Source organism: Hypoxylon trugodes (genome assembly GCF_022578975.1).
Source record: "Hypoxylon trugodes strain CBS 135444 unplaced genomic scaffold F4822scaffold_3, whole genome shotgun sequence".
Taxonomy (NCBI): Eukaryota; Fungi; Ascomycota; class Sordariomycetes; order Xylariales; family Hypoxylaceae; genus Hypoxylon; species Hypoxylon trugodes.
The window spans coordinates 2293369-2319166 of record NW_026250018.1 but is presented as its reverse complement, the minus strand read 5'-3'; the positions used below and the strand labels follow the sequence as shown (position 1 = coordinate 2319166).

General features: G+C 47.3%; 8 protein-coding genes across 8 annotated transcripts; 4 read left to right on the top strand and 4 right to left on the bottom strand.

The window, feature by feature from the left end:
• Positions 1-164: 164 nt before the first annotated feature.
• On the bottom strand, positions 165-1812 carry F4822DRAFT_177079 (small acidic protein family-domain-containing protein). The gene is made up of 3 exons (XM_051453361.1): positions 1538-1812; positions 1178-1482; positions 165-1122 (listed from the first exon to the last, which is right to left on the bottom strand). Exons 1-3 carry the CDS (start codon positions 1608-1610, stop codon positions 340-342), a joined length of 1161 nt encoding a protein of 386 aa, XP_051316963.1. The 5' UTR covers positions 1611-1812; the 3' UTR covers positions 165-339.
• Positions 1813-2034: 222 nt separating this feature from the next.
• F4822DRAFT_177075 (exocyst complex component Sec10-like protein) lies at positions 2035-5204 on the top strand. The gene is made up of 2 exons (XM_051453360.1): positions 2035-2345; positions 2416-5204. Exons 1-2 carry the CDS (start codon positions 2237-2239, stop codon positions 5043-5045), a joined length of 2739 nt encoding a protein of 912 aa, XP_051316962.1. The 5' UTR covers positions 2035-2236; the 3' UTR covers positions 5046-5204.
• A 3642-nt stretch (positions 5205-8846) lies between these two features.
• F4822DRAFT_177042 (uncharacterized protein) lies at positions 8847-9757 on the top strand. Its single transcript, XM_051453359.1, has 2 exons — positions 8847-9151; positions 9214-9757. Exons 1-2 carry the CDS (start codon positions 9007-9009, stop codon positions 9660-9662), a joined length of 594 nt encoding a protein of 197 aa, XP_051316961.1. The 5' UTR covers positions 8847-9006; the 3' UTR covers positions 9663-9757.
• A 2122-nt stretch (positions 9758-11879) lies between these two features.
• Positions 11880-17120, bottom strand: F4822DRAFT_177031 (SNF2 family N-terminal domain-containing protein). The gene is made up of 3 exons (XM_051453358.1): positions 16816-17120; positions 13510-16749; positions 11880-13436 (listed from the first exon to the last, which is right to left on the bottom strand). The coding sequence occupies exons 1-3, from the start codon at positions 16901-16903 to the stop codon at positions 12301-12303; spliced, it is 4464 nt and encodes a 1487-aa protein (XP_051316960.1). The 5' UTR covers positions 16904-17120; the 3' UTR covers positions 11880-12300.
• Positions 17121-17417: 297 nt separating this feature from the next.
• Positions 17418-18490, top strand: F4822DRAFT_395880 (IGR protein motif-domain-containing protein). Its single transcript, XM_051457469.1, has 2 exons — positions 17418-17593; positions 17648-18490. Exons 1-2 carry the CDS (start codon positions 17579-17581, stop codon positions 18368-18370), a joined length of 738 nt encoding a protein of 245 aa, XP_051316959.1. The 5' UTR covers positions 17418-17578; the 3' UTR covers positions 18371-18490.
• Positions 18491-18579: 89 nt separating this feature from the next.
• On the bottom strand, positions 18580-20117 carry F4822DRAFT_177000 (serine/threonine-protein kinase). The gene is made up of 2 exons (XM_051453357.1): positions 19752-20117; positions 18580-19681 (listed from the first exon to the last, which is right to left on the bottom strand). The coding sequence occupies exons 1-2, from the start codon at positions 19960-19962 to the stop codon at positions 18666-18668; spliced, it is 1227 nt and encodes a 408-aa protein (XP_051316958.1). The 5' UTR covers positions 19963-20117; the 3' UTR covers positions 18580-18665.
• A 640-nt stretch (positions 20118-20757) lies between these two features.
• On the top strand, positions 20758-22069 carry F4822DRAFT_176985 (Frag1/DRAM/Sfk1 family-domain-containing protein). The gene is made up of 3 exons (XM_051453356.1): positions 20758-21079; positions 21149-21596; positions 21659-22069. Exons 1-3 carry the CDS (start codon positions 21059-21061, stop codon positions 22048-22050), a joined length of 861 nt encoding a protein of 286 aa, XP_051316957.1. The 5' UTR covers positions 20758-21058; the 3' UTR covers positions 22051-22069.
• A 283-nt stretch (positions 22070-22352) lies between these two features.
• On the bottom strand, positions 22353-25425 carry F4822DRAFT_395876 (uncharacterized protein). Its single transcript, XM_051457468.1, has 2 exons — positions 23774-25425; positions 22353-23722 (listed from the first exon to the last, which is right to left on the bottom strand). Exons 1-2 carry the CDS (start codon positions 25077-25079, stop codon positions 22917-22919), a joined length of 2112 nt encoding a protein of 703 aa, XP_051316956.1. The 5' UTR covers positions 25080-25425; the 3' UTR covers positions 22353-22916.
• Positions 25426-25798: the final 373 nt, after the last annotated feature.

The following is a 25798-nucleotide window of genomic DNA, read 5'->3' as shown; positions in this document are numbered from 1 at the left end:
TGATACCTGAGCGCTAGCTCTACGAAAGCAATTCACGTTTTTGAGAACAAATATAGGCGTTTTCACACTGTACGGTTCTGTTTAGGCAAATCCCAAAGAATTGGCCTCGGGGAGAGCGATGCCACCAAAATCGGATTTCAGGCATCAAGTCCAACTCAATTAAGAAATCGGGAAGTAACTGGATACTAGTGAAAATTGTGGCCTCATTCCATGCTAGGAAGCAGTTAGAGGAGCCTAATGCATATTGCCGCAATTGCGAGCAGACAAAAATCATATGGTATACGTGACCCTTGACCTTTTAAACGCCTTTTCCATAAAGATACACACGGTTGTGGATTATCAAGCTCCAAGTCCTCGTTTCTGACCTTGTCCTTCGTGCTTCATCCGCATTCCCGTGTCAAACTGGCGTTCCAAGTCTTGCTGCATTTGGTTGATATACGCCTTGGATGTTGTGGAGGTATTATGACCTTCGGTAGTGGTGCCATTGGATTTTTTAGCTCCGAGGAGTCTAAGAAACTTATCTTTCCTCTTATCGCCGCCTTCTAGTGCTTGGGCGTTCCACTGCTCAGCCCCGTTAGCATTCGTCTCGTTTTCGGTCGTCGCGGTGGGAACGTATTCCTCGGCACTATGCTTCTCCTTTCGCTTCTTCTTGTCCTTCTTATCCTTCTTCTTAGAAGCCTCAACCTGGTTCGACTCCTCTTGAGAGTCAGCTTCCTCGGTGGCCTGCTCTAGCTTTCGCTTTTTCTTCTTCTCCTTGGGCGCCTCAACTTCGGCGATGGCCTCGGCCTTGATAGTAACATCCGGTTCGTCGTGCGAGTCATCTTCCTCTACCTTTCGCTTGCGCTTCTCGGCCTTCTTTGCGTCCTTTTTCTTTTGCTTCTTCTCAGACTCAACGGCGGACTCTGCTACCTCTCCGTTAGTAGCCTCAACTACTTCCTCCTGCTTAACAGCATCCTTGTTCTTCTTTTGCTTTTTGTCAGCCTTCTTCTCAGAAGCGTCCACGCCCTCGGTCTTGGTCGTAGCCGGCTTAGAGTCATCGAGGGGAATGAATTCATCGTTATCGGGGTCGGCCGCTAACTTCTCAATTTCACGAGACAACTTATTCTTCTCAGCCTCCTCCATCTAAATATGTACTTAGTAATTGAAGACGCTATAGTCAATCATAATTGGGTCTTACTTCGCGTTTCTCGTCCAGAAGATCAGCAAGAGCTCGAGCCTTCTGCGCATCCGCCATTAGCTTAATAGCTTGCGCCTCTAGCTTCTCGGCGCGAAGACGCATGCGCCGGCGTCGCTTCTCTTGCTTGTGGGGACGGTTGGCTAGCTTCTTAAGCTTGTCGACTGCCTTGCGCTCGGGGGTCCATTTCGCAGCTCGACCAACGTTTGCCTTTCGTGCTTGCTTAGCTTCGGATTTAGCATGACGCTTCTCTTTGCGGGCTTCGGCTCGTAGGAGGCGCTGTTCTTGCTGTCGCTTAAGTTTTGCCTCTGTGATTGTTTAGTAGTCTGTGCGATAATTAGGTACGTGTAGGAGAAATCTTACCCTTAGCCTCAGCTTCGCGACGAAGCTGGGCCGGATCTTGCTTCTTCCACGGACCGCCGTCGGAAGTGTCCATTGCGAAAATTAACGAGAGGAGACAATTGAAAAGAAGGTTAGATTAGGTATCTTAGGTTTTTTATGTAGAACGTGGTCAACTAGAGCCTAAGACGCTTTAGGTTTTAATCGGCGATTTTCAATCGGGAACGGAGAGCGTGAGAAAATTCACGGCGTCGAATCTCAAATGTTAACGAAAAAGAAAAAAACGACGGAGATTTCCATAGCTAGAGGGACCCAGAAAAAAAACCACATTGTAAGAATTCTGCCGCGGGGACTAACCTAAGATAAGAGGCGGTGTGGGCAGTATCGATACGGTCTTGGCGGCTGTCGGCGTGATTGTGTAACAAACAACAGCTAATCACAGCTGTCATTCGCTGTAGATCCCTGCAGCTGGGGGAAAGTGCGAACATACCTACCACTGTAAGATGTACCTACGCAAGAAAGGCGGTTATTACCCCGAGTGCTATAAAGGAGCATTTTCTCGATTGACCGCACATTAGAGAAACCTTAATGGCGATTAAACTTACGCCGTCTTTAAATTTACATCTTTAATACATTGATTTCATAATTACATGCATGCAGACACATGCATGTACTTTTGTTTCCCTCATGTAGCTGTAACCACCATAATTGATACCAGCTACAATGTCTACCTTTAGGCGAGCGCCTCAACACGGCGCGGCGCCTAAGCCGAGTATCTTAGGTACATTGCGAGCAACTTCAATGCTAGATACAAAGGCGGCATTACCAGCCGGTATGAATTAATTACTTTTTAGAAACCCGTCCTCCTTACTAGCGGAATGGCTACTCACCTTCATTTGTAGAAATTCTAGTATCGATCCTCGATTACTTATCGGTTCCGGACCTCCTCCGCTTCGCAAGAACCTCCTCACGCATGCGTGAGATGGTATATGATGACACAAGATGGGTAGCCAGACTTAAGAGCATGGGATGCTGGAACGAATTGGAAGCTAGGAAGAGGTTCGAGGATGCCATGAAGAGGAAACGAGATGCTGCAGGACGAACAAACGCCAATGGTGGACCGAATCCGACAGCAGAGAGGCAAGCTAGCACTACTATATTCGATGCTGCCCTGGAAGAGGAACGTAGGAAAGCACAGGCGGATAAAGCTCCGCAGCCCCAAGAATCGAGGCTCGACGGGTTCGAAACGCTGAGCCTAAACCCGACACAATCGAAGTCACCATACGAAGACCCGGCAGCTTTACTCGACGTTCTTAAGAATGTAAGAAGTATCCGAGGCCATGCAAGAGAGGAGTTTGGAAAAGTCTACGGTGCTCTGGCTCCATTCTATTTCGACTTGGCACGAGCAAAATCTCATACTGAACCTATCGTGTTCAAAGTATTTCGAGATCCAGAAAGGCAAGCCCGGATGCTATCCAACTTACTTACCTTCAGTAAAAGCGATTGGACCGAAGGGTTCTTTCAACGAGAAGCGAAACTCGTTAATATGATGACCATTTTCGAAAGTGCAGTCTTAAGAGAATTCGAGCAAGGATACGAGTTTTGGGATGTTGATGGTAGAATGCAAAGATATGCCCATGTTTTGCATACGTTAAACGGCGGCAACGCAGCCATGGAACTATTCATTCAAAAACACCCAATTCTCAATGACCGAGGGATACTAGGCAATCCAATGGATTGTCTCAACCAAGCCCCCCGCGACAGCATCACACTCGAGCCATCACGTGCATTCTTCCATTTACTCGTCAAGAAGATAAACGAACAGGGCGATATGATCGGTCGCATTTTCCCTCAACCAACACACGTGTTCTGGGCTTTTGTGGACAAAATTCGAGAAGAAATTATTATGGAATACGTTACCCCCTTGCTAGACGAATGCCATGATCGGCACATGCTTTCCTACCTAAAAGCAGTTTCAGGTCTATTCGAGCAGTGTATGGAATTCGTTCGATCACTGACTCCACCGAAGGGCTCTGATAAAAGCCTTGAAGATCATGCAAAATACATAGCCTTAAAGGTATTCGAGCCACACCTAGATCTTTACTTGCAAGAGGAGCTGGACGGCTTTACGAAGTATGGGGAACGAGAAGTGGACAACTGGGAGCAAAAGCTGTCAGCCCAAGACGCCACTGTCGAGTCGCTCTATATGGGAAACTTCAACCGACAGGCTGACAAAAATGATTTCTTGAGCTCCTTCAAAAAGGTCGTGATGATGCCAGTTACTGTCTTGCCTACTGCTATCTCGACATTTGGCGGTAGGCCGCTGTCAACATCAGCGGCTAATAGCTCCACGCTTCGGCCATCAGCAAATGGCACACCCTCATCATCTCGACCTCAAACGCCAGGACTTGGTGGCGCCACCGAGCGGACGGGGAGCCCCTTACCTGGCGAAGTACCCACTGATGAGCTTAAAGCAAAAGCTGCGCTCATGGCGAACCGGCTTGAAGGGATTAGAAGTCTCTTCAGCATTGAGATCGCTCTTGATCTAGTGCATGCTGCGAAGGAGAGTCTTGGACGAGCGGCGAAATTTGTCACCCTTGGAGGCCAAGCTGGCGAAGAGGCCCGGGAACAATGCGAAACGATGTTCGTCGAGCTAATTAGAATTCTTGGTCAAACACATGTAAAAAATGGGTTCGCAAAAGCAGTGGAACATCTTTCGCGTTATAACCCTCGTGAGATAAGCGATCATAGTCAGACTGGGGTGGCACCGCTCGTCATGTTCATCGAGTTGGTCAATGTGGGTGATATCATATCACAAATGATCGACGTTTTCTATGAACAGCAACTTGTGGCGCCAAAGATTGCCGATAAGAACGACTTTCTCGATCCTGCGGGTCTCGCTAAGAAAAAATTCGAGCAGATGTTAGACGAGAATGTTGCTGCGGGCCTAAATAAGGGTATCGATGTGCTTATGGACGAAGTCGAATATCTCTGTGCTACCACACAGCTACCATCCGACTTCAACCCGCCACCACCTTCTCAAGAGCACGGAATCTCCAAGGATGCCGACATCGGGCCAACCACAACAGCGAAACGCGTTACAGAGCTTGTAGCTTCTCACACGAAGATGTTGGTGGGAAGTACAGAAAAGACTATGCTAGATGTGTTCAATAGCGAAGTTGGACTCCGTTTATTCACGGCTGTGTGCAAGCACATCAAACGACAACGTATCAGTACCGATGGTGCCATCAAATTAATCGCCGATATGACCATGTATTTCGAGTACATTCGGACACTCAAGAACCAGGATCTCTTGCAATATTTCAAAGCTCTACGAGAGTTGAGTCAGATATACCTCATCGACGCCCGACATGCCAAAGAAATGGCCACCATCATCGCCGACGGAGATCGTTTTGGTGGTATTTTCCGTGCCGAGGAAGTGTATGAATTCGCAGAAAGGAGAGCAGACTGGTATCAAGTCAAGAGAGACGTGGAGAGGGCAATGTATGGGCTTGAATGTCAGGTCATGTAAAGCTGCACTACCTCATACCTCGAGTAGTACGCAAAGGTCATCGCCTTCACGGTCTATTAACCCAATTAGGTCAGTAACGCCAACGGCGGGCAAGCTTAAGCATTAGAGAAGCTGTATATTTCCAACAATAGGAGGAAATTCGAGGATCTAAATCAGGATCATCGGGGACGGCACGTCAGCAAGACCGAGCAACTTGCATCAGCAATATGTAGTCCAGAAATCCAAGCTAGGCGGTCCGAATTGCAAAGCCACGCCGCCGGAAGGATCGGTACGAGGAAAATCTCCCGCCCGCTACGAATCATGCCATCGGAATAGAATATGATGTATCAAATATGTGTTGAAGATCTTCCGTGTTACAGGTCTACACGGATATCCGATATCACGAGCCAGACGGCAGAATCGCCCTCGGTCAACTGCATATCGGGTTTCACTGCTCTGTCGGACTTGGCCACCTTCAATCTACGAAATAGATAGTTCTACAGCAAATGTCTAATATAACGAGCCGCATGTGACCGAACCTGCGCCCTAAGTGCCATCAATATTCATAAGGGGGCGGTGTGATGCCTACCTACGTAAATGATCGGTGAAAGGCGTAAGATGAAACGTACCTCAGTACATAAGCCAAGACAGACAAAGCATTGTTTCCCCACTACAGAAACACAAATTCTCAGATCGCATCACTGTTTAACAAGGAACGCCCCGTCATCGCTCGTGATAAGCCAATAGCATTACCTACCGTGCTAACAAAAGCTGACACATTTTACATATTTCCGTCAAGCAAAGGAAAGCTCCGTTTCCAGAGCTAAAATGCACTATTTACTATACCGAGACCAAATAGCTCCTGCCGCATTCCCGGGAAATGTCCACTTGGCCGTCTGACTCATTAACAGAGTAGGTAGGGCATACAAGCAGAATACATCTACCCAGGTAGGCAAATGCCAAGGTGCCTAGTGATACAGGTATGCCAGATCGACTTGGTACATGATTGGCTTTTTAGGATATACCCAGTTTATACCTAGTAGTGATTACGGCGCCTTTTTATATAATGTGTCGACTGATAATTGGCCGTGTTATGCTGTAGGACTTGAAGATACTGCAAAGGGTTGCAGAAATACAATTTCCAATAAGCTAAAAGTACCGTCAGTGGATGGTATTAATTCCCAATTATGCTTGATGGCGCAATGCTGCGTCTGCGGACACCATCATTTTTGTTACCTGCTCGATGTAACCCACTCCAGAGGAATATGATAATTTCGTATCAATACACAACACAACCTTATAACCCATCTTCCTCGGTAATCTTTTACTGAAAATATGGGCGATTCCGCGACAAATTTCCATACCAATGTCTAAGATGGAATTAATCAACTCGTCCTCGTTCTCGGTGTCGTTTGTGACAGACCCTACATGGATTTATGCACGCCTCTAGAAAGAGTAGATTATACTGCGTCAATGGTCACATAGGAGAGAGCTCAGTGGCAGAGACAGGGCGCCGAGAGTATTAGGGCTGGACCTTTGTACAGTAATTTATCAGCCCTCATCTTGCAGTAGTATGCAGTGTGACCACACAGCCCACAATCAGTCTCGTGGCCATTGGAGTGAAGAATGGAGTGGTATAATTAAGCGTAGTAGTACCGTACCCTACCATAGGTACCTATGTACCTCTGTAATAGGTCAAGAACCCCTGACCCTGCACGTTACGTGGGAATTGGACCCCCGCTCGCCTTAAACCTTCTGGAAACGGGAGCGGGAACGTAAACCTTAACTTTAACCTACACTAACTACCAGGTAGCCAGGTAGCCAGGTAGATGCACTTGACCTGAACTTGAACCTGGACCTAACTTAAACAGGTATGGAACAAAGTGGGACTTGGACCTACTCCCCTAGTCCTATCCTACCCTATCCAACCTTATCCTGCCCTATTCTGTACCTTTAAAAGAACAAAAGCTGCCGGTGTGCTAGGATGATACTCTACGCCGGGTACGATACCATTACTATTTGGGTCTTCGACGATACCCAAGACCAACGCCAATACCGACCAACGACCTGAATTTCTCAGCCGCACCAAGAAAAAAAAAATCCATCAAGCCACCGAAAGATAATTCGAAATACGGCCCTCGTACACGCCCGTTACTCGTAGGAATGAGATCAGTCACTATTCACGGTGGACTTTGACCCCGCTCCGAGACATAACCCAATATAAAATATATTCAAATCTCAGTGGCTGCGGCGGACACGTCCTCGTTAATGCCTCATTACAGATAAAAGAAGGGAAAAATTCACGCAAGATCCCAACGACTTACCGTCTTGTGTTATACATGAGATCCAGTGGTCAACAAAAAGAGACGGAATACTGGAGGTGTGGGGGTTCTATGAGATTTTCCAGAAGAGAATCTAATTAGTCAATTATAGGGACTTTTAGACCCAGGATCGTCGTAGGATCCATTCGACGGACAACGGCTATTTGATCCGTCAAGTCTCTTCTATTCGTACTATTTTCGATTGGCTAATCACTCTCACGGTTAGGTACTTTACCTGAAAAGACAATGGCACCTGAAACAAACTTCTAGAGCAACCGTACACACCATCTTATCTCTAATAGGTACTCTCTCGTATTCCTTCCTACAATATGCAGGGGGTGCTGTGCGGACTTATCTCATCTTCCAAGAACCAACAGCAAAGTGGTACTATTAGTCAACATCGCTGGAACTCACTCCATTCAGCCAGTGGAGTTAGATCCAAGGAATGGCTTATCAAAGCCACCCGTTGCGAAGAATGAGCCCAATACCCCTAAACACTACTTAGGTGCGCTACACCTTATATCATAAATTAATGCGCTACCAAAGCGCCAAGAACTTCTGGCCCATGACGAGTCGTTTCCCTTTGGGGACTAGAAAAGGATCGTATTTCGCGTTTCTATCCTTCCCCACGGGCCATGAGGTATGGGGTTGGCATTAACTGTGGCTCTGCCCTGACGATCAGTCATAACTCTAGCTTCGACGGCTTAGTTAACATTCCTTGGATTAAGATGAGACGGATATGGCTTAGAGTTCCAGGATTATCGACCTCCAGGGATTATTAGGTAAAGATGCGAGCAACACGATAGCTTCGCGCCATGACGAATAATGAACAATAACATTTCAAGTGCCGGGGATCAATCTTTAGCATTCACGTGTGCTTAGTCCGGCAGCCGCTAAGCCAACCAGTCTGATATCTGACCGTCCTTCCTCCTTTTCTCCTACCGTAAAAACCGGGTATGCACAGCATAGCGCTGTATAACCACAGCCGCCTGTATGTGCGTCACCATCGGGTCACAGCTGTGGCTTGAGTCTAGGTTGCTCTATCCTATCGTTACTTCACCGTACTTCCACTGTTACCCTTCTTTGCTGCATAAAACTAATCTATTATTCCTATATCCCAAGACACGGGTGGGCATAGCTAGATGCTGCGGGTCTTGGTAGTTGCAGCACGAACCCCGGCTCTGACAAAGGTACCAAGCACGGAGTATAAGTCATCTCATGTAGGCAATGTCCTGTGGGATCTACCCATGTCATCAGCCTTATATGTGGTGTCAAAGTTACATTCCGCCAACCGAATAGGTAAATCCGCCCCCAATCCGCTCTGCTCCCGATATATGTAGTACATCAAGTAGAGTTCACTTAGGAACTATTTGATTTGTCTCTTACGGTCCTTGCTTTTCTATATATTTAGGAATGTATAATTCACTGATGGATGCGCGGGTTCTAAGCTACTTTCAATTTTTCCCTCCTCAAACACTGCTTCCAATACCTCAGAATCTACCATACGAATATCCATCGTTCGTACTCGAAGGGTATATGTAATATTGCGATAAGACCCGCTAGTAAAGACATAAGCAGCCTTATTATTCTCATTTATCAGATCTATGAGCAAGATATTGCCCTCAAATCAGCTCTAGGCAGAAGCATTATAGCAGGAGAAGATGACGCATTCATCTAAGAAACACGAACCAGCTTCGAAGAAGCACACGAAACCTCGATCTAAACCCATGACAGACGACTGGGCTGACGTCACGGATGCGGAAGAGAGGAGACGTATCCAGAACAGACTTGCCCAACGGAAATTCCGTACGTAACTACAACATGCAATGTCTAGCACACGGAACTCACGACTAACCAATCTCCAATAGGAGAAAAGGCCAAAGAACAGAAAGAAAAGGCGAAGCGGGAATCATGCAACCTCGAGCTAGCAAACAGCAGCTACCGCTTACCATCGTCGGACGAGATCGCCGCAGACGACGGGACGGACCTCTCGGGGTTGCCGTGGGGAAGCCTAAGCATGAGGCATGTACTTGCGCGAGGGCACGAGACCGAGAGCAGGCGGAGCGGTGGTAGCGGAGGTGGAGGCGATAATAATACGCTGCAGGACGAAGCTTCGCCGCAGCAGCAGCAGCAGCATCCGTACTACGCGATGTCAAGCCCGTACCAGCAGCAACAATACCAGAATACCGCCGGCTACGGCAGCGCGACGAATAGCCCCCAGGCGGAGGATTTCGCCTTTCAGGATGTTTCCCCGTACTACTTCGACTATAACCAAGCGGGTGGGAGCGCATACAACCATCATCCGAGCCAAAGTTAGAAAGCTTAGAAGGGAATGGGGCTGAGGGTTGGAAGTAAGGGAGGGGAAAGCGCTGGACCACTTGCGATGAGGAATTGAAGACAGATTCGTTTCGCTTTGCTGGACTTGTTCTAGTCGGTGTCCCTTAGATCTCACAGCCAAGATCCTCCGGACCTCGGCACCCCTAGGGCTGACGGAAGGTTGTTTGCTGATGTCTGGTGGATATGGTTTTTTGTTGGTCGGGTTACGAATAGTAACGATTTGTTACGAAAGGGTTGATAGACGGCGTCATTGTGACCTTTTTTTTATTTTTGGGCTTTTTTTGTTCTACCTTTCTTTTCTTCTAGAAGCCCGAGTACTTCTTGTGCTACGGTTAATCGTTTGTTAGAAATACCCCAATTTTTTTTTTCTTTTATTGTCTTGTCAATGTCAATGTATCATCACCATGTAGTCATCATGCCAGGCAGCAAATACATACATACAGATCTAGTCTATTCTCGGAGTCATATTTGCTACCTACATATCTAGTTTGGCCCTAGGAGATGCTATAGGAAAGGGGAGGAGGCAAAGAGGAAGTAGAAGAAGCAAATCCCGAGATGCGATATCTCCGACGAGATTCGCTGTTTGAAAATCGCGGTGTATGTATAAAAGTCAGTCAGTCGGCGATGAGCGAACAGGTTATGTGCGTGATGTGCGCCACCTCCAGCTGCGTAACCCTACCCTACTAAACATTTTCTTCCCTGACTCCCTTACTCCTCACGAGCCTCATTCGTGCGACTTTGTCGTCGATGACAGTTATAATATCGCTAGGCTGCGTTAGAGCATATGCCGTCACGATAAACTCGGATCAGTCAGCTTTCAAAAGGTAGTCATCCACTCAGGTTGCCTCGTTGTATGGTTCGGCAAACGAAAGAACAGGCTGACCACGCGAGTCTGAGACCTGAAACTCATATCATCTGCCCCGGAATGATGAGAAGAATGGGGGATCCACTCTCCACTTCTCGGTCAGCCTGTTAGGTAACCTGAACCTCGGAGAATAAAAAATAAATAAAAAATAGAAAGTTGGTTATGAGTTGGTGTAGGACAATACCAATCGGCGGCCGCGTGTTCTGTCTCATACCTAGGTACTTCTAAAGGTGGGTTATTAAATAGTATGTATGCGGGTTGAACGAATAGGAAATGGAAAAAAGGGGGGGCTGGGGGATCTTTCTTAGAAGCCATCGAACGATTCTGGTAGGCTTCTAGAAGAAATAATTAGAAACGCCCTGTGAGACAAGAAACCGTCTTTAGAGACTCCTATAGGCTACCATTAAATCACGTAGAAAACAAATAGATTCTTAATCTGGGACATATTGATTCAACAAGGCTAGCTGACCTCGATCAAAGAATGTCAGGGGGGTCTAGCTGAAAAAAGGAATGCAGGGCTCGGCATAGGCATACATGCCAACAATTACTACTGCTACTACTCTACTTCTCTTTCCCTTCGTCGATCCTCATCATTATCATACCTAATCATTATGACCTACTACCTATCAGCTTACACTACATGTACATACATTTCGTACGAACCGAAATGTTGCATTTTTCCCTTCCATTTCCTTCATTCACTCGCGTTACATGGCATTACATACAAGTAAAAATAAACAATAATATCTAAAATCAAATAAATGAACAACCACACTCATCTCCTACGCCGTCGCATCTCCCGTTATTATATGATACATATAGTCCCTACAATGCAACACACACACCTCATACTAATCTTGCGCCGTATCTCGGATTCGGTGGCGTTTGCGGACCCAATCCCATCCATGTAGTCCACGTGTTCTATGATGTCTCATAATTTATCATCTCAGACATTCTAAAATAAAACCAGAAAAAAAGAAACTAAGACAGGGCAAAACGAAAAGGTCCATATCAACATGGATATTCCTCGCCTCTCGCGTGCGAAATTCCCGAGTAGTGCAGATCAACTAGGCATCTAGAACGACTCGAGTCATCTCATAATCCACTGCGTGCGCGTTGGTAGCACAACTTAAGCTTATGACATAGGTAGCATACGACAATACGACACGGGTACATACATAATCTATATACTATGCGTACACAATGATCTGATCAGACACCGACCTACCTAACCAGGCCGGGAAACCCGAGAGTTACGTGCAAGCAAACGGAATTTGCCTGTTAAATAGGTAACAAGAATAACCTCATTATTTTGGGGCCGCATTTACTATTTACTCACGATAACCAATCAATTACGCAAAGCAAAGATTAATCTTCACCGGGCGAGTCCTACTTGAAAGATTCTCACGTATAATCTCGGGGGTATATTCATTCATTTGGGCTTCTTTCTCAGGTGGCGGGCTCTAGCAACACGATTTTCAGGGGCAAAAGGCCGAGCCGTGCTTTAAGCCACCCACACGTATCGTATCGAGGTACCTCCTCCTATCACTATTGCTCAACGACTCCTAACTCCTCGACTGATGCAAATCCGGGCCGTCCGTCAATTCCAACACAATTCTAACAGGTAAGACACCTCGACGCCTCATCAATGCTCTAGGCTTTTCCTGATCAGCCATGCAGATAGGTAAAAAAAAATCACTTTGCCTCTCCTCATTGTCGTCAAGTCCTCGGTAATAAAGTCGTATCCACTTCATTATTCACTCCCCTGGTCCTCGTCCAGGCGCCTCGCCTCGGCCGCCTCACCAGCTAAGAATCCAATCACAGCCGGATCGTTCATTCTCTCGTCGGTAGCCGCCTGCTGCTTAGCAACGTGACCGAAGAGGCACTGCCAAAGATCGTTCTTATCGATGTTTTCGCCGAGACTTCGATCCTTGCTCATCAATTTCGACAGTTCGGCCTGTTCCAACTCCATAGAGTTGGCCGCCTCGAGGCTGAGGTCGGACAGCTCCGGCATCTGTTCGTCATCTCGCTCGCCTTCCCTTTGTTTTCCCTTCCCTTTGCCATTTTTGGTCTTCGTGTTATTACTAGCGTTCTTGCCTAGATGCTCGAGTCGACGCTTCACCGATAGGTTGTAAATAGATTCCTCGACTGTGCCATCGATCAGGTATAGCCACACGGTTGTCTCATGCTCTTGTCCGATACGGTCCACTCGCGCTATGGCTTGTAGTTCTAGAGCCGTGTTGAGAACAGGCTCGCATAGGAACACGTGGCTTGCATTCACAAGATTAAGACCACTAGCATGTGATCTAGCGTCCATAAGGAAGCATTCGATAGCTGGATCTTCCTTGAACTTCTGGATGCCGTCCTTCATTTTGAACGAAGTGTAACCTATGTTATAGTGATCAAAGGCACTTCGAAGAATGTCTAGGAAGCCCGCGAACTGGGAGAAGATAACAGATTTGGCGCCTGGGTCTTCCACGCGCAGCCATTTTAGGTGCTTCGTTAGGGTTTCAACCTTCGTGGCATACGACGGCCCGTTAAGATCAATGCTCTTAATAGCCTCTAGCTTCCCTTTACCGAACTCAGAATAGATGCCTTGGCTCTTCGATTTGGTAACCGAATCATCTTCATTTGCGACTTGGGATTGTCCTTGAGTGTGTTCTTGATGAACTCTCAGCTCCTGCTTCTTCAGGGTGATATCGTGAAGCATGGCTGTCGTGAGGTGTTTCTTGCAAACAGGACAGCTTCGGCTGGTCTTAAACCAAAACATGAGACACTCTTTGCAGAACATATGACCACATACGGTGAGAACTCCTAGCGCAAACGGGGATCGGCAGATCACGCAAATCTCTTCGGCTTTCTGACCGCCGCCATCTTTTAGATGGAGTACTGTATAACAAGTTAGCATTTCCTAGCCTAATGCGCAGGGGAAAAGATCGAATCGATGGAGGGGTTGGCTTACGGTAACGGTGCTTGGATACCGCCAGTGCAACCTTCTTACGTAGGAAATCATCGTTTTCTTGAATCCTGTCCAATGCCCGGATCCAGTCTCCAATCTTTACCATATCAAGCGGCACGACTGTATCAGACACGCCCTGAAGTTGCCTATAGTAATCCACACGGCAGTTCATTGCTGTAGTGAAAACATCAAGCTCACGTTCCAAAACCGTCGTAGCCTTATTTTGCGCGGCGATTTGTTCTTGCGCTGCGCGAAGTTGCTTCTCGACAATATCTAGCTCGACCTTGGCACGATGGCTTCCGTTACTAATGTCGTGGCGGACTTTTGTTGCCAATTCTCGGAGATCCGTGACGATACCTCGGAACGAAATTCCTTGAGACAACGACTTCACCTTTTTGCGTTCCTCGAGTAACTTGAGTACCAGCTTAGGGGCATGGCCTTTCCCTTCCTTAGCTTGGTCCTCGGCGAATTTAGTATCGTATTTTATACGTTCGTTTTCCAAGCCGGAAGTCGCATCTTGTCGGTCGGCAATGAGAGCTCTAAGTGCCAATGTATACACCATTAATTCGTCCTGGATCTTCGTCGAGTCCTCATATTCATTACCAGTCACCGGTTCATCTTCCTCGTCGACAAGTGGTCGAATTAACATCTGAACAGCACATTCTCGCCATTGATCCATCAAGTCAGCCTGTGCGTTAAGGGCGAAGCCAAGAATCTGGAAGTTATCCAAGACCCGTCTGCTCTCCAATCCGTGCAATGAAGGAACCGTGATTTCAGGGACATCGACAAATGCCTGCGACCTAGCTTTTCTACCGAGGCCCTCGATGTATATGAAGGCTTTTGAGCGTGCTTCGTGCAAGATCTCCTTTCGGATATTTTTCGCGGTTTCGTATCCGGAAGTTTCCTTTTCGTCCAGTAATTTGTATTGCTCAGAATCAGATTGTGTCTGCTCTAGGTTGTCTTTCATTTGGTAATAACCGCTAGCGATGAAGAAAACAGCCCTATGATGGATATCGAGCATGGATCGTAACTTACGTCGGCATTCACTGATTCGTCCGGCCGTTGCTTCATCCGGACCCTCGTCATTCTGAGAACTTGTGCTCTTAGTATCGTCGATATCTTCATCTTGACTCGTTCGTTTGAGCTTTTTTAATTCAATTTCTAGCTGTTGTCGACACTCATCTTCCAAGAATTTGACTTCCTCGACAACTTTCTCCCAGACACCAATAGCCTCACGGAACTTTGATCGGTTTTCTAGTATCTGACCTCGCTCTAACTGTCCAAGTAAGTAGCTTCGTTGGTCTGCTCGGATAGAAGATTCCGACGCGTCAATCATGGCGTCTAATACCTCTGCGACCGTCCGCAACGGCTTATTCTTTTGAATTTGGGCACGAAGTGAATGGGTCGAACCTAGCGAAGGATGTAAAATTGACTGTCTGAGTTGGTCGAGGGCACGTTTCATCATATCTATTGTAGAAGGGTCATCAGGGTCCCAACTATCTTCCAGCGGCGCGCCGTTTGTGTCGAGTCCGAGATTTGTTACAAGTTGTTTGAAATGTTCTCGGTAATGTTGCTCTTCAATAGCGGTGAAGGGCATAGTTATGACAAAACGTTTCTGAGGCGGTAGTGTTAATTCGCTACGAACGGCGCGCTTGGTATGTCGGAGGGCAATACGGTTGAACAGAGGCTTGAAAAATTCTTTATGAGTTGTTATCAATCCTTCCCATATAGCCGTTGAGGATGCGAAGGGCTCATAGCGGAGGAAGACTAATAAGCCCCATAGGTCCTTAATATTCTCCTTGACCGGTGTTCCGGTGATACCCCAAGAGTTAACACGGGGTATTAGTCTTGCGACCTTGGCGGAATTACTAACGCCGCTTTCGATCTGTTGCGCTTCGTCCAAGCAAACCCTCCACCAAGAGATTTTGGTTAAAGGGGTCGTCAAGCGATCATACTTCCTTTCGTGTCGCATAAACCGATCGGGAGGCTTCTCGGTGTGATGAATCTCAGCCTGGAGGACATTATAAGTCGTGATGACGACGTTCTGTTCAACTAAGCTGGAGACTAGCTCATCCTCATCCCCTTCAAACCCCTTCATCCCATGGTATACTGTTACACGTAGATGGGGTGCATGCTTCTTAAACTCGGCGATCCATTGTTTTTGAAGCGTAAGTGGGGTGATGATCAAGGTTGCGCCGGTAAGGCGCACATTATCAGCAGCAAAGTAGGTATGTATAGTTGCGGAGCCCTCGCGCGTGTGCATGCAGATAAGGGATATCGTCTCGACGGTCTTCCCTAGGCCCATTTCCTCGGCAAGGATACCACCTTTCACGTCACTCTCGTTCTGTCGGAACGGAGCAATGTCCCTAGTTACAACATGATAGAGATCGCTGACAAAAACTGATCGCCCATCTGCGTCCTTGGCTACACTGAATGAGAGGGGAAGGCCTGTGGGTGTGGGATGCAGCAACTCTAAGCCGGGTTTCCCATTGGAAGAACAACGGTCGCTCCACTTGACACCTTCCCTGTTCAAAAGCCATTGTAATGCCCTACGTTGGAAAGGGAATAATCTCGAAGTCAATCGAGGAGCTGTCAGGGACAAATAGTTTGTGTGGTCATTCTTTGGAACGAAAGCGGCGTTATAAAATGCCTGGGGTGACATCTTTTCCTCTGCAGCATCGGTTCGTCCTTGACAATGGCCGCTGAAGAATGTATCCAGAACCCGCCGACTAAGCGCTCGGTGATAGGTATTTCGGAAGAAATACGTAGTTGAGTTCCAGTTCAGTTCAAGGGAGAGTTGCAGGAGGTCCTTATCACTTTTCCTGTCCAACTCAACACCAACACTCACCCAGAGAGCACCTTCGTTAGAAGTGTCTCGACTGCGGCTTAGAACCTCTAGGATCACTAACATCCTCTTAGTGAATTGGGGATGACCTAGGTTGACTTCCGACTTGAAAGTGCCATAAGGGGATTGGGGAATTGATGAAAAATTGAGTATGTGTTCAGAATCATCATACTGGATTCTCATGTGAGATTGAACATTCGCATACGAAATTGGTTCGGCGTCTGGTTCATCGGAGTGAGCCGGGCGCTTAATCGCCAAAAACTCTCTTGCGATCGGGATAGACTCAACATGATCAATCCGGGCACGCTTCTTACGGGGCCCAGATTCGACGGCATCTTGCGAAATGGTATCAGATGCAAGCGTACGCAAGAAACCGAGCAAGTTAGTGGGGAAAGAATCTGTGACCATTTAGTTAGTATGGAGTGGTACCCGGAAAACAGGGGTCTATTCAATTAATCGCATACCCGTGGGTCCGGCGCGTTCAACTTGCGATGGACTATTCTTACGGTTCATCGAAGTTTTCGAGGCCGGTAAAAGACCTATGCTACCCATCGTAAAAAAAAAGAGAGAATTAATTCCGCAAGACAAGGCTCGGTGAAGGCTTCAAAAAAGAAGCAAGTAGGAGTAGGTAGGGGAAATATCGGCGATAACAGAAGTTGGCAAGATCGCCGACATAACATAAAAAGTAAACTACCCGATGCCGAAAAGTTACATAGCAGAAGAAATTGCAATGTTTGGATTGAAAATTGATAAATCAACACAGTAAAAAAGAAAGTTAGAGAAAGAATTACAGGCACACCACTCGTCACCAACAACCTTCCGCATAACATATAACTCTAGAACCTCCAGACGAATTATCATTCGCTGATTCTTTATCGAAACGCCCGATAAGAGCTATGATGCCCCACATTCGCAGCTGCCTACGTGCATTGACTCATAGCGGGTACGGGGCATGGAGTCATTAATCCTTATTGGGTTAGTACGTAGATCCCATACCAGGGGGTACACGTAGTGGGGGATACGTGTGCACGGTCCCATCGGAGGATACGAATTTCCATCGCCGATATCTCCATTGAATTTTCTACAGCTTGTCGAATTCGAGCTACTACGGCGCTGTGAGGATCGTGAAGTCGCTCCGTATTGCCATTCACCTGCCAATTTGATATGGTCAGCTAGTCATATCATTTAATACCTTAGTCTAAAGGGGACCGATCATATAACTCCAAAATGGTGCGCATAAAGGTAAGCCCACAAACCCAAACCCCTCGAATTCGCCATATCACTTACAATCTATAGCCATTTATACGACCGCAACAACTGCGCGCCGCCCTCACCTCCCTCCCACAGCGGACCAGCATCCAACCGTTCATACAACCAACCCTAACCACAACCTCACCACAAACCCGCCTATCCTCCTCCTCATCCACGCAAGCCACCCCCACAATCCCGTCCCCAACACCCTTCGTCCCCGACGTGCAAACCTTCCTAACGGTAATCGGCCGCGGGCTCAGCCAACACGCCTCCAAGATCCCAACCTGGGACGCCCTATTCTCGCTCACCACCGAGCAACTCCAAGAACTCGGTATCGAGCCACCGCGTTCCCGACGGTACCTACTCCGATGGCGACAGCGATTCCAAGCCGGCCAATACGGAATCGGAGGGGACCTTCAACACGTCTCCGACGGAAAAGCCGAACTACGGGTCCTCGAATCTACAAAGGACCCAGTAAACCCGCATAAATACGTAGTCAATGTACCTCTAGGAAAATCCGTAAAGGAGTGTGCGTTGGAAGAAATGTCGCGCGTAACCGGTTTCAAAGTCCAAGGTGCGAAGACGATAGTCGGGCCGTACGCGCGACCAATTAAAGGGGGTGAGGCCGTGCAGATCGCCATTACGGAGGGAATGTGGGAGGACAAGCGTGGTCGCAAGATCGATGGTGGTGAGAGGAGAAGAAACGAGGTCCGGTATAAGAAGCGCATCCAAGAGCGGCGCGAGATGAGAGAACGGGGAGAGTTGTAGATGATGCGATGTGAAGGCTATGCATAAATAAAAAAGGAAAATAAAATACATAGAAAGAAAGCACTGTACTTTATGTACCATAAATCGCAAAATCTGCATATACTGGTCAACTAACGAACTCATTTATCTCAAATATGCTAGAATTCATGGCCCTATCATGGATGTATGTCCCTTCCTCTATCCATTAAACTAACGCCGAGCTCCTTATGCATCGATTGTGCATTTTAACTCCTAAGCGCCGAACCTGTATAATGCCTAAATGCCTACATGAAATTTGTCTTTAACGCAGAAGTTCCTATTTCGCTGCGCCAAAATCCAATTTCCGAGCCACTTTGCTGCTTTTGTCCTCGTCTACTATGCCAGGTCTCCTTTTCAGATCCGCACCGACCTTCTCCTGTCCACCAGATTTCCTAGGAAGATCTTGCTTTCGCGTAGGCTTGGGGTCTCTATGCCACCACTCATGCTTCAGCATCTCCAGGGCAGTGATCCGCTTCTTAGGGTCTAGAATCAACGTCTTCCTAAGGAGATCGACACCCTCAGCGCCGACCGTACCGAATAGGGACATATAGTGGTCCTTTCCTCGTACTGGGTGAACTTCTCCCTCTGTGGTATACCCGGGTAACTTAGTGACACCGGGCCAATTCTCCTCTGTGGGTGTGCCAACGGCGTTACAGATGAGGCTAATCTGATGCATCTCCGTATTACCGGCGATATACGGCATTCGTATGATCAACTCAGCAAACACCAACCCGACAGACCAGACATCCACCGCACCCGAGTAATGCTTTGCGCCGTACAGTAGCTCAGGAGGTCTGTACCATCGAGTGATGACATTCGACGACATGGGCTTATATGGGTCTGAGAAAGTCCTGGCCAAACCGAAATCCGCCAGCTTCACCTCCCCATCGGCGGCAATTAGCAAGTTGTTAGGCTTGATATCTCGGTGTAGAACAAAGTTCTCATGACAGAACCACACAGCCCTCGTAAGCATGCCCATCCAAGCTTTTATATCGGCCGCACCATATCGGACTCGTTCCGTGTCGCGAATAAGCATCTCTAAGTCGCCTAATGGAAGGTATTCTAAGACAAGATTGAGATTCTGGTCTTTGGACGAGAAGACGGAATGTAGGCTGATGATGTTGGGATGAGAGAGTTCTTGCAAGTGCTTGATTTCGCGAACGGCATCGGGAGCCATTCCTTCTGTGTATTCTTTTTGTATCTTGATTTTCTTTATGGCTACGAATTGCGATGGGTCGCTCTTGAGGTGGCCAAGGTAAACATTGGCGTAGGTACCTTCACCGAGCTTCTTGCCTATGAGGGGTTCAATGTTAGCGCATTTTGGCCGAATATTGATAAATTGATAAGTCATCCAAACACTAACCTTTGACATATTTCCGCTTCTCTTCTTCGTTGAGTTGTTCGGCAAGATCTAATGAGGCGGGTAGAGATACGGGTGCGGATGGATTCGGTGCGGTGATAGGTGTTCCATTTGAGGATGCCTGCGCCGAGTTGATATTCTTGAGCGGTGACGATACCGGTCGGGAGTTTTGTAAGGCATCGGTAGGATGCATAACCAATGGAGACACCGCCATCTTGAATGGTTATTCACCTTACCCTCAAGATCTAATACGAGGGGACAGTTAGTCCTCCTCCTTCAGCCTCGGGAGGATAATAACAAGGCTAAGATTCTTTGTACCTCGATTAGCAGCGAATTATTAGTTTGATTGGTGGATGTCGCATCTAGAAGTGCAAGGGGGTTTTCGAGTGTTACGGAGCGTCCCCACACAATTAACTCCAATTTATTGTCACCTGGCCAATGCGCCGGGTCGCTTCAGCCCGGTGTGTACGTAAGCTCTTAGGTGCAAATCTCATGTATAGATTATATAATCCGATGCAGGTTCGATAATTTGCTCCATTCATCTCTCCCTTATGACATCATCCATTTCCGGATTCCGGTCGAAAACGGCAACAAACGCAGGACTTGCGGGACTTACATCAATTGAACGGACGCCAAGTGACATCAGTTCAACGAGTCGGCGTGTTGGCGTTTACCGGGGGGCCGAGTCGAGTCAGCAGATATATTAATACGTATTAATACGTAAATATACGCACTAACATGTATGTATTTATCGTTTGTATTGGTTGAGTTAAGGATTGATAGATTTTATTAGATTCAAATGGAACGGATGAACGGTTGGATGGCGGATGGATGCAGCACAAGCACAGCCAGCCTCAAAATGTAAAATGTTGTCTCGCGCCAATGACGAATTCATTCATTTCCACCGTCTAACTCCGACTTTTTGTAGTTTTGTAGTTTTGTAGTTTCTTGTCCCGTAGGTCCCGGACAATTGATAGCACCCTGTTACCCGAGATAAAAAGATCTTGTTTGGTGGATGAAGTCATTATAAGTCGATCCCCTTTTGAGGCTTGATTCACTCACAAGGCCTGCTTCATCACCATCACCCATTAAATAAAAACAACGTGATCTTTCTTCTTTCAACTTATACACTTACGCGTGCTACTACATTTTTCAACTAGCGATTCGTCATCCTTGTGGCTTTTGTGTCTCTATCTTTTTTTCTTTATAATATTGTACCCTCCATTCGTTTCTATTGTTTCACATAGGTTTTTATTTATTACCTCCGTCATTAGAGTAAAAGTACCTATTACACGCAAAAATACATCACCATGCGGTATCTATCGTATTGGGTAAGCAAATACAGCTTCAGTAATTTCCCAATTGCATTCGCGCATAGCTAACTGTCGTTGATCGCATAGATATTTCCCATAATTTCCGGCCTCATGTGGCTGGGCACATTACTGGGACTTCTAATACATTGGAACGTGGATACTCACCGAGTGAAATACGCCTCTATGCAAGGAAACCAGACGATCGCATACATATCAGATGTAGGCGCATCCGAACTCAAACCATTGTTCGTTGCAGGTTGCATCATAACCACAGTATTCCTCGATCTTTCCTTCGGATCCGACCGCTTATTACGGCACCGGGGCCGGTTGGTGCCCAATACCTCTACCGGCGAAAAAGTTCTGAGCGCGCTTTGCATATTCTTCGCCTTCGTAGGAACCATTGGTCTGGGCTGTTTGTCCGGATTCGATACTTTGCGATACCCTAGGTTGCACGACATCTTCCTCCTACTTTTCATTGCTGGTTACCTGTTATCTGCCATTTTCATATGTTGGGAGTACCAGCGTCTTGGCCACAGTAAGTGCTCTCCGTCTCGTCTCGGTGTGTTAAGAAACGACCCTAACAAACCCCCTCCGCAGAGAACCGTCAGCACCGCGTATTACGTATCTCCTTCTGGGTGAAATTGATCTTCGTAATTGTTGAGCTGCTCCTCGCCATCGGTTTCGCGGCCACCAACTTTAAGCAACTGTACAATGCTGCTGCGATTCTGGAATGGATCATCGCCTTCGTTTTCTCCTTTTACATCTTCTCCTTCGTGATCGATCTATACCCCGCCGTCGCGACCCGGGGAAACGTCTACTCCGCCCACCCGAATAATGCGCGTCAGATGGAGGAGACTTATTTCGCGACACACCCCGGTGTACTTCCCCAAGCGCGAGATACCGAAGAGAGTCAGCGAACATTAACGGACGGTCATAACGGTCGCAACGGTACGAATCAGAAGGTCAGAACCGACCAAAGAGATTTTTAAAGGATCAATAATTTAGAAATTAGCTCTTGGGGATGATTTAATGAATTATACCATATGGAAGGCGGCGGGTTCTTGGTGATAACGGCAAATACCGGAGGTGGTCATGATTCCCTGTATTAAAAATACCTTGGAACGGAGGGAGCAATATGCTCACGGAGTTCGGTTGTGATTGCTTTTTGGCATAAATAGGAATAGGAATAGACATTAGCTCGAACTAATTACCTAGGTAGGACCCATGAATTTGGATAGAGATACAACACAATTTTCAAAGGTTCATTTTATGTCGCTAATGGGAAAGTAAACTCTAAGATCAACATTAGATATGCTGTGCTGTGCCGCGCCATGCCGCAGTTAGGGCGTAGTAAGCTTAAATCTAATTCAATGCCACTTCGAGATATTTCGCACCGACGCAAGTCGCGATAACCATATTTTCGGAGACATGATATGCTAAGTATAAAGTATAGTCTACTTTGGGGCCGCAACTCAAACATCGATGGAAAAAAATTGAAAATCGAATCACTTTTGCCTCCTAGAAGAGAATAGGGTATTGACCGTACTATCGCATCCTCACTCACTCAAAACCCGCAACCCCAATAACCTCAAAACTTCCACCAGCACAAACGCCGGGCTAAGATCCGAGATCAATACAATGATCCAATTGAAAAGAAACCAATGCCCTCCCTATCCTTCCTTGCGGTCATATTTCTGTCTTATCCGCCTAACCAATAACCCTAACCCTAAACGCCTTCAGTGAGTATCAAGAAATTGGACCACGTCCAATTGTCCGCCAAAGTACGTTGAGAGGTAGTCCAGACGCAAATAATACCAACCGTCAACCACCATAACCGTAAAAAACATATGTGATCTTACACCATCTCGACGAACTTAGAATCCCGACTCGGGCTCTGACTGATCATAGACGAACGATCCCTAAATGGCCTCGGCGGCGTCAACGCCGTCCTCGGTTGATCCCTATCCCCGCCGTCGTCGTCATCACGATAGTATAGCTCATCATCGCTATCACTGCTACTCATTCTACGCACCACTCCATCATCATATGAACACTCTTCTGAGAGAATATGCGTAGGCCTATGAGTAGACGATCGCTCTTGCTCGTGTTCTCTGCCCGCCATGGCCACGGCACGCACACTCGCGCTACGATTATCAACACTAGCCGAGCTATCAGCCCCGGTTAGAGCCGCGCCGCCGATGAAGCTCCGCCCGACGGATTTATCCTTAGATTTCTCATCGTCGGACGGCTTGGTGCCTCGGGAGAAGCGGTTCTTGAACCAGGTCTTGACGCCACCTTTTGACACTCCTTCGCCCGATGATCCAGGCTCCCTATTCGCATTTCCATCATCGGCATCCTCGGTAGGAACTCTTTGAATTTCCGGTGCAGGAACATTTACCGGTTGTCCCGCCGTATTCAGAATGACAGTTGCACCAGTAGCTTCTAGCTCCTCTTGATTCTCCGGGAGTCGTTCATTCGTAGACCTTCTCTTCTCAGCTTTCGCAAGTCGCTTTTGTTCCGCTTTAGCAAACTTATCCTCCTCCTTTCTCGCTTTAGCTTCGTTCTTTTGCTCTTCCTTGGCTGCCCTGTCCTCTTCTTTTCTGAGTTTGGCTTCCTGCTTCTCTTCAGCTCTCCTTTCCCTCTGCTCCTGCTTATCTTGCTCTAGAAATATGTTAGAAAAAAAAATCGTATAAAAACCTGGAGGCAACAAACCCTTAAGCTTCCTATTTATCTCCTGGATCTCCCTTTGCCGGGCTTTCTCAACTTCCTCCTCTTCTTTCTTTTTTTCCATCTCAAGACGTAATTCCGTCTGCCTAGCATATTCTTCCTCCGCCTTTTCGTTGATTTCGTCCAGAACAGGTTTAACCCTAGCCGCCGCGATCGCATCGATATCGTCCTGATCCATGAATTTTCCAGCGCCAATATCAACTTTACTATGTCTTTGACCAGCGCGTTGCTCACTCCTAGATTGTGCCATAGTGTGTGCTTTCAATTCCCACTGTGTCAGAGTAGACGGTGGAACCATCCCAGTTTCAGCGGATATCTTCTCATCAATTCCCTTTAAACGCTCGTGCACATTTCTCTGCGCCGCGGCTAATAGTACTTCCTGGTCTATTTGTCGCTTTTTATCGTCAACTTCAGAGAGTTTGTTAGAAAATAGAGACATTTGCTGCCGAATCTGTTGTGATCGTCTGCGGTCTTCAATAACGTCACCGTCGCTGGAGGCTCGCTTCCTGAGCTTGCCTCTGATCGAAAAACGCCGCGACAGCGGACTAGCTCCGTAATATTCCTGGTATTCCCGGTTCTTGAAATGCTCTTCGTGCATCTTAGCCAAACGTGCTTGTGCTTGTTTGTAGGCTGCATCTTGTAGAGTAGTAAGTTGTATAGGTTGTGCATCGTCACTAACGCTACTTAAAGCATCTGCGTTATCTTGAGAAGCAAGTGCACTATCATGTGCCTTTTTCGCGTCGATCATCTTTTGCTGTTGATTATACATTTTCTTAGCCATAGCCAGAGCCGAGGCGTGTAGAACATCCGCTCTTTTCTGCTCGTCGACTTCGGGGTGAACTGGTGGCCGAGATGTATACATCTGCCTGTTCATATTTGTATACGGCAGAGACCCCGCCTTTTCACTCACGTCGCTGGAAGTCGGTGACCTCACAGCCGACGGCCTGTGAGCTCGAGTCGCGGCGCTTAAAGCATTGGCGGCTGCATTTGCTTCGTCCGGATACGATTCCTTTGGAACCGGGGACGATTTAGCTCGTTGCCGATTTGCCATAGCGCCCCTTGCAGCAAGTAACGATCTCTGGCGCTCCAGCGACCCCGTTTGCGCTGTACGGGGTATGTTGCGGTCTGATTTAAACGCCATATTGGCAGCTGAAAACACAGGATCCGACGTCGTCGATTTTTCAGCCCTAGTCGCATTCATAGCAGATTGCGACGCGAGAAGCGCTGCCTTGACCCCATTCTGACTAGGTACGGGTTCCCAGGCGGGCCCCAGTTTGTAGTCTTTGGCCATGACGGCGGCAGCGGAAGCGGGAGCAGATCTATCTGGCCTCCACAGCTCCGGCGCAGTATTGGATACCCAACCCAATGCTGCTGCTGCACTTGCTGCGGATCCTTTTTCGGAAAGGCCAATAGACGGAAAGCTCGGAAGGTCTTGAGGTTTGGCGTAGATAAGCCTACCTGAGTGCACTAGCAAAGGAATGTGTGTTAGTTATAAAAGAGGCAAATGCAACGGATATAATAATAAATTTAATTAATTAGGAAATAAAAAGAGAAGTTAAAGTTATGACATTGAGAATAAAAATAATAACTGCGCCTTCGCGGCATGGAGCTTACTCGTCGATTTATTTGTGTCGTCATCGGGTTGCCGTCGTCCCAAATTCGTCTGTGTCTGGGTCTCATTGGCTGTAGTGGCCATGGTTTGTGTGGCTGAGGATGGTGAGGAACTCAGCTGGAAATGCTGGAAATGCTGGAGATGTACGTGTATGCACCGTATTCAGCAGTCCCTGGTCTTCGTATGGAGGATCGGCATAGGATGCCACGCACGGTTGGGGATAAAATGCAACGAGAGGTCGAGATCTGATATTTAAAATGATTGATTGGGTAAGGTAAGGTGGGTTTCTTTCGAGGTGAGTTAAGGTGAAGAGAGACAACGGTAAAAACAGTAAGTTATAATTATAATAGTTATAATAGGTGGTGGTATCGTTGAGGGTGGGATGATGTAGCGATGAT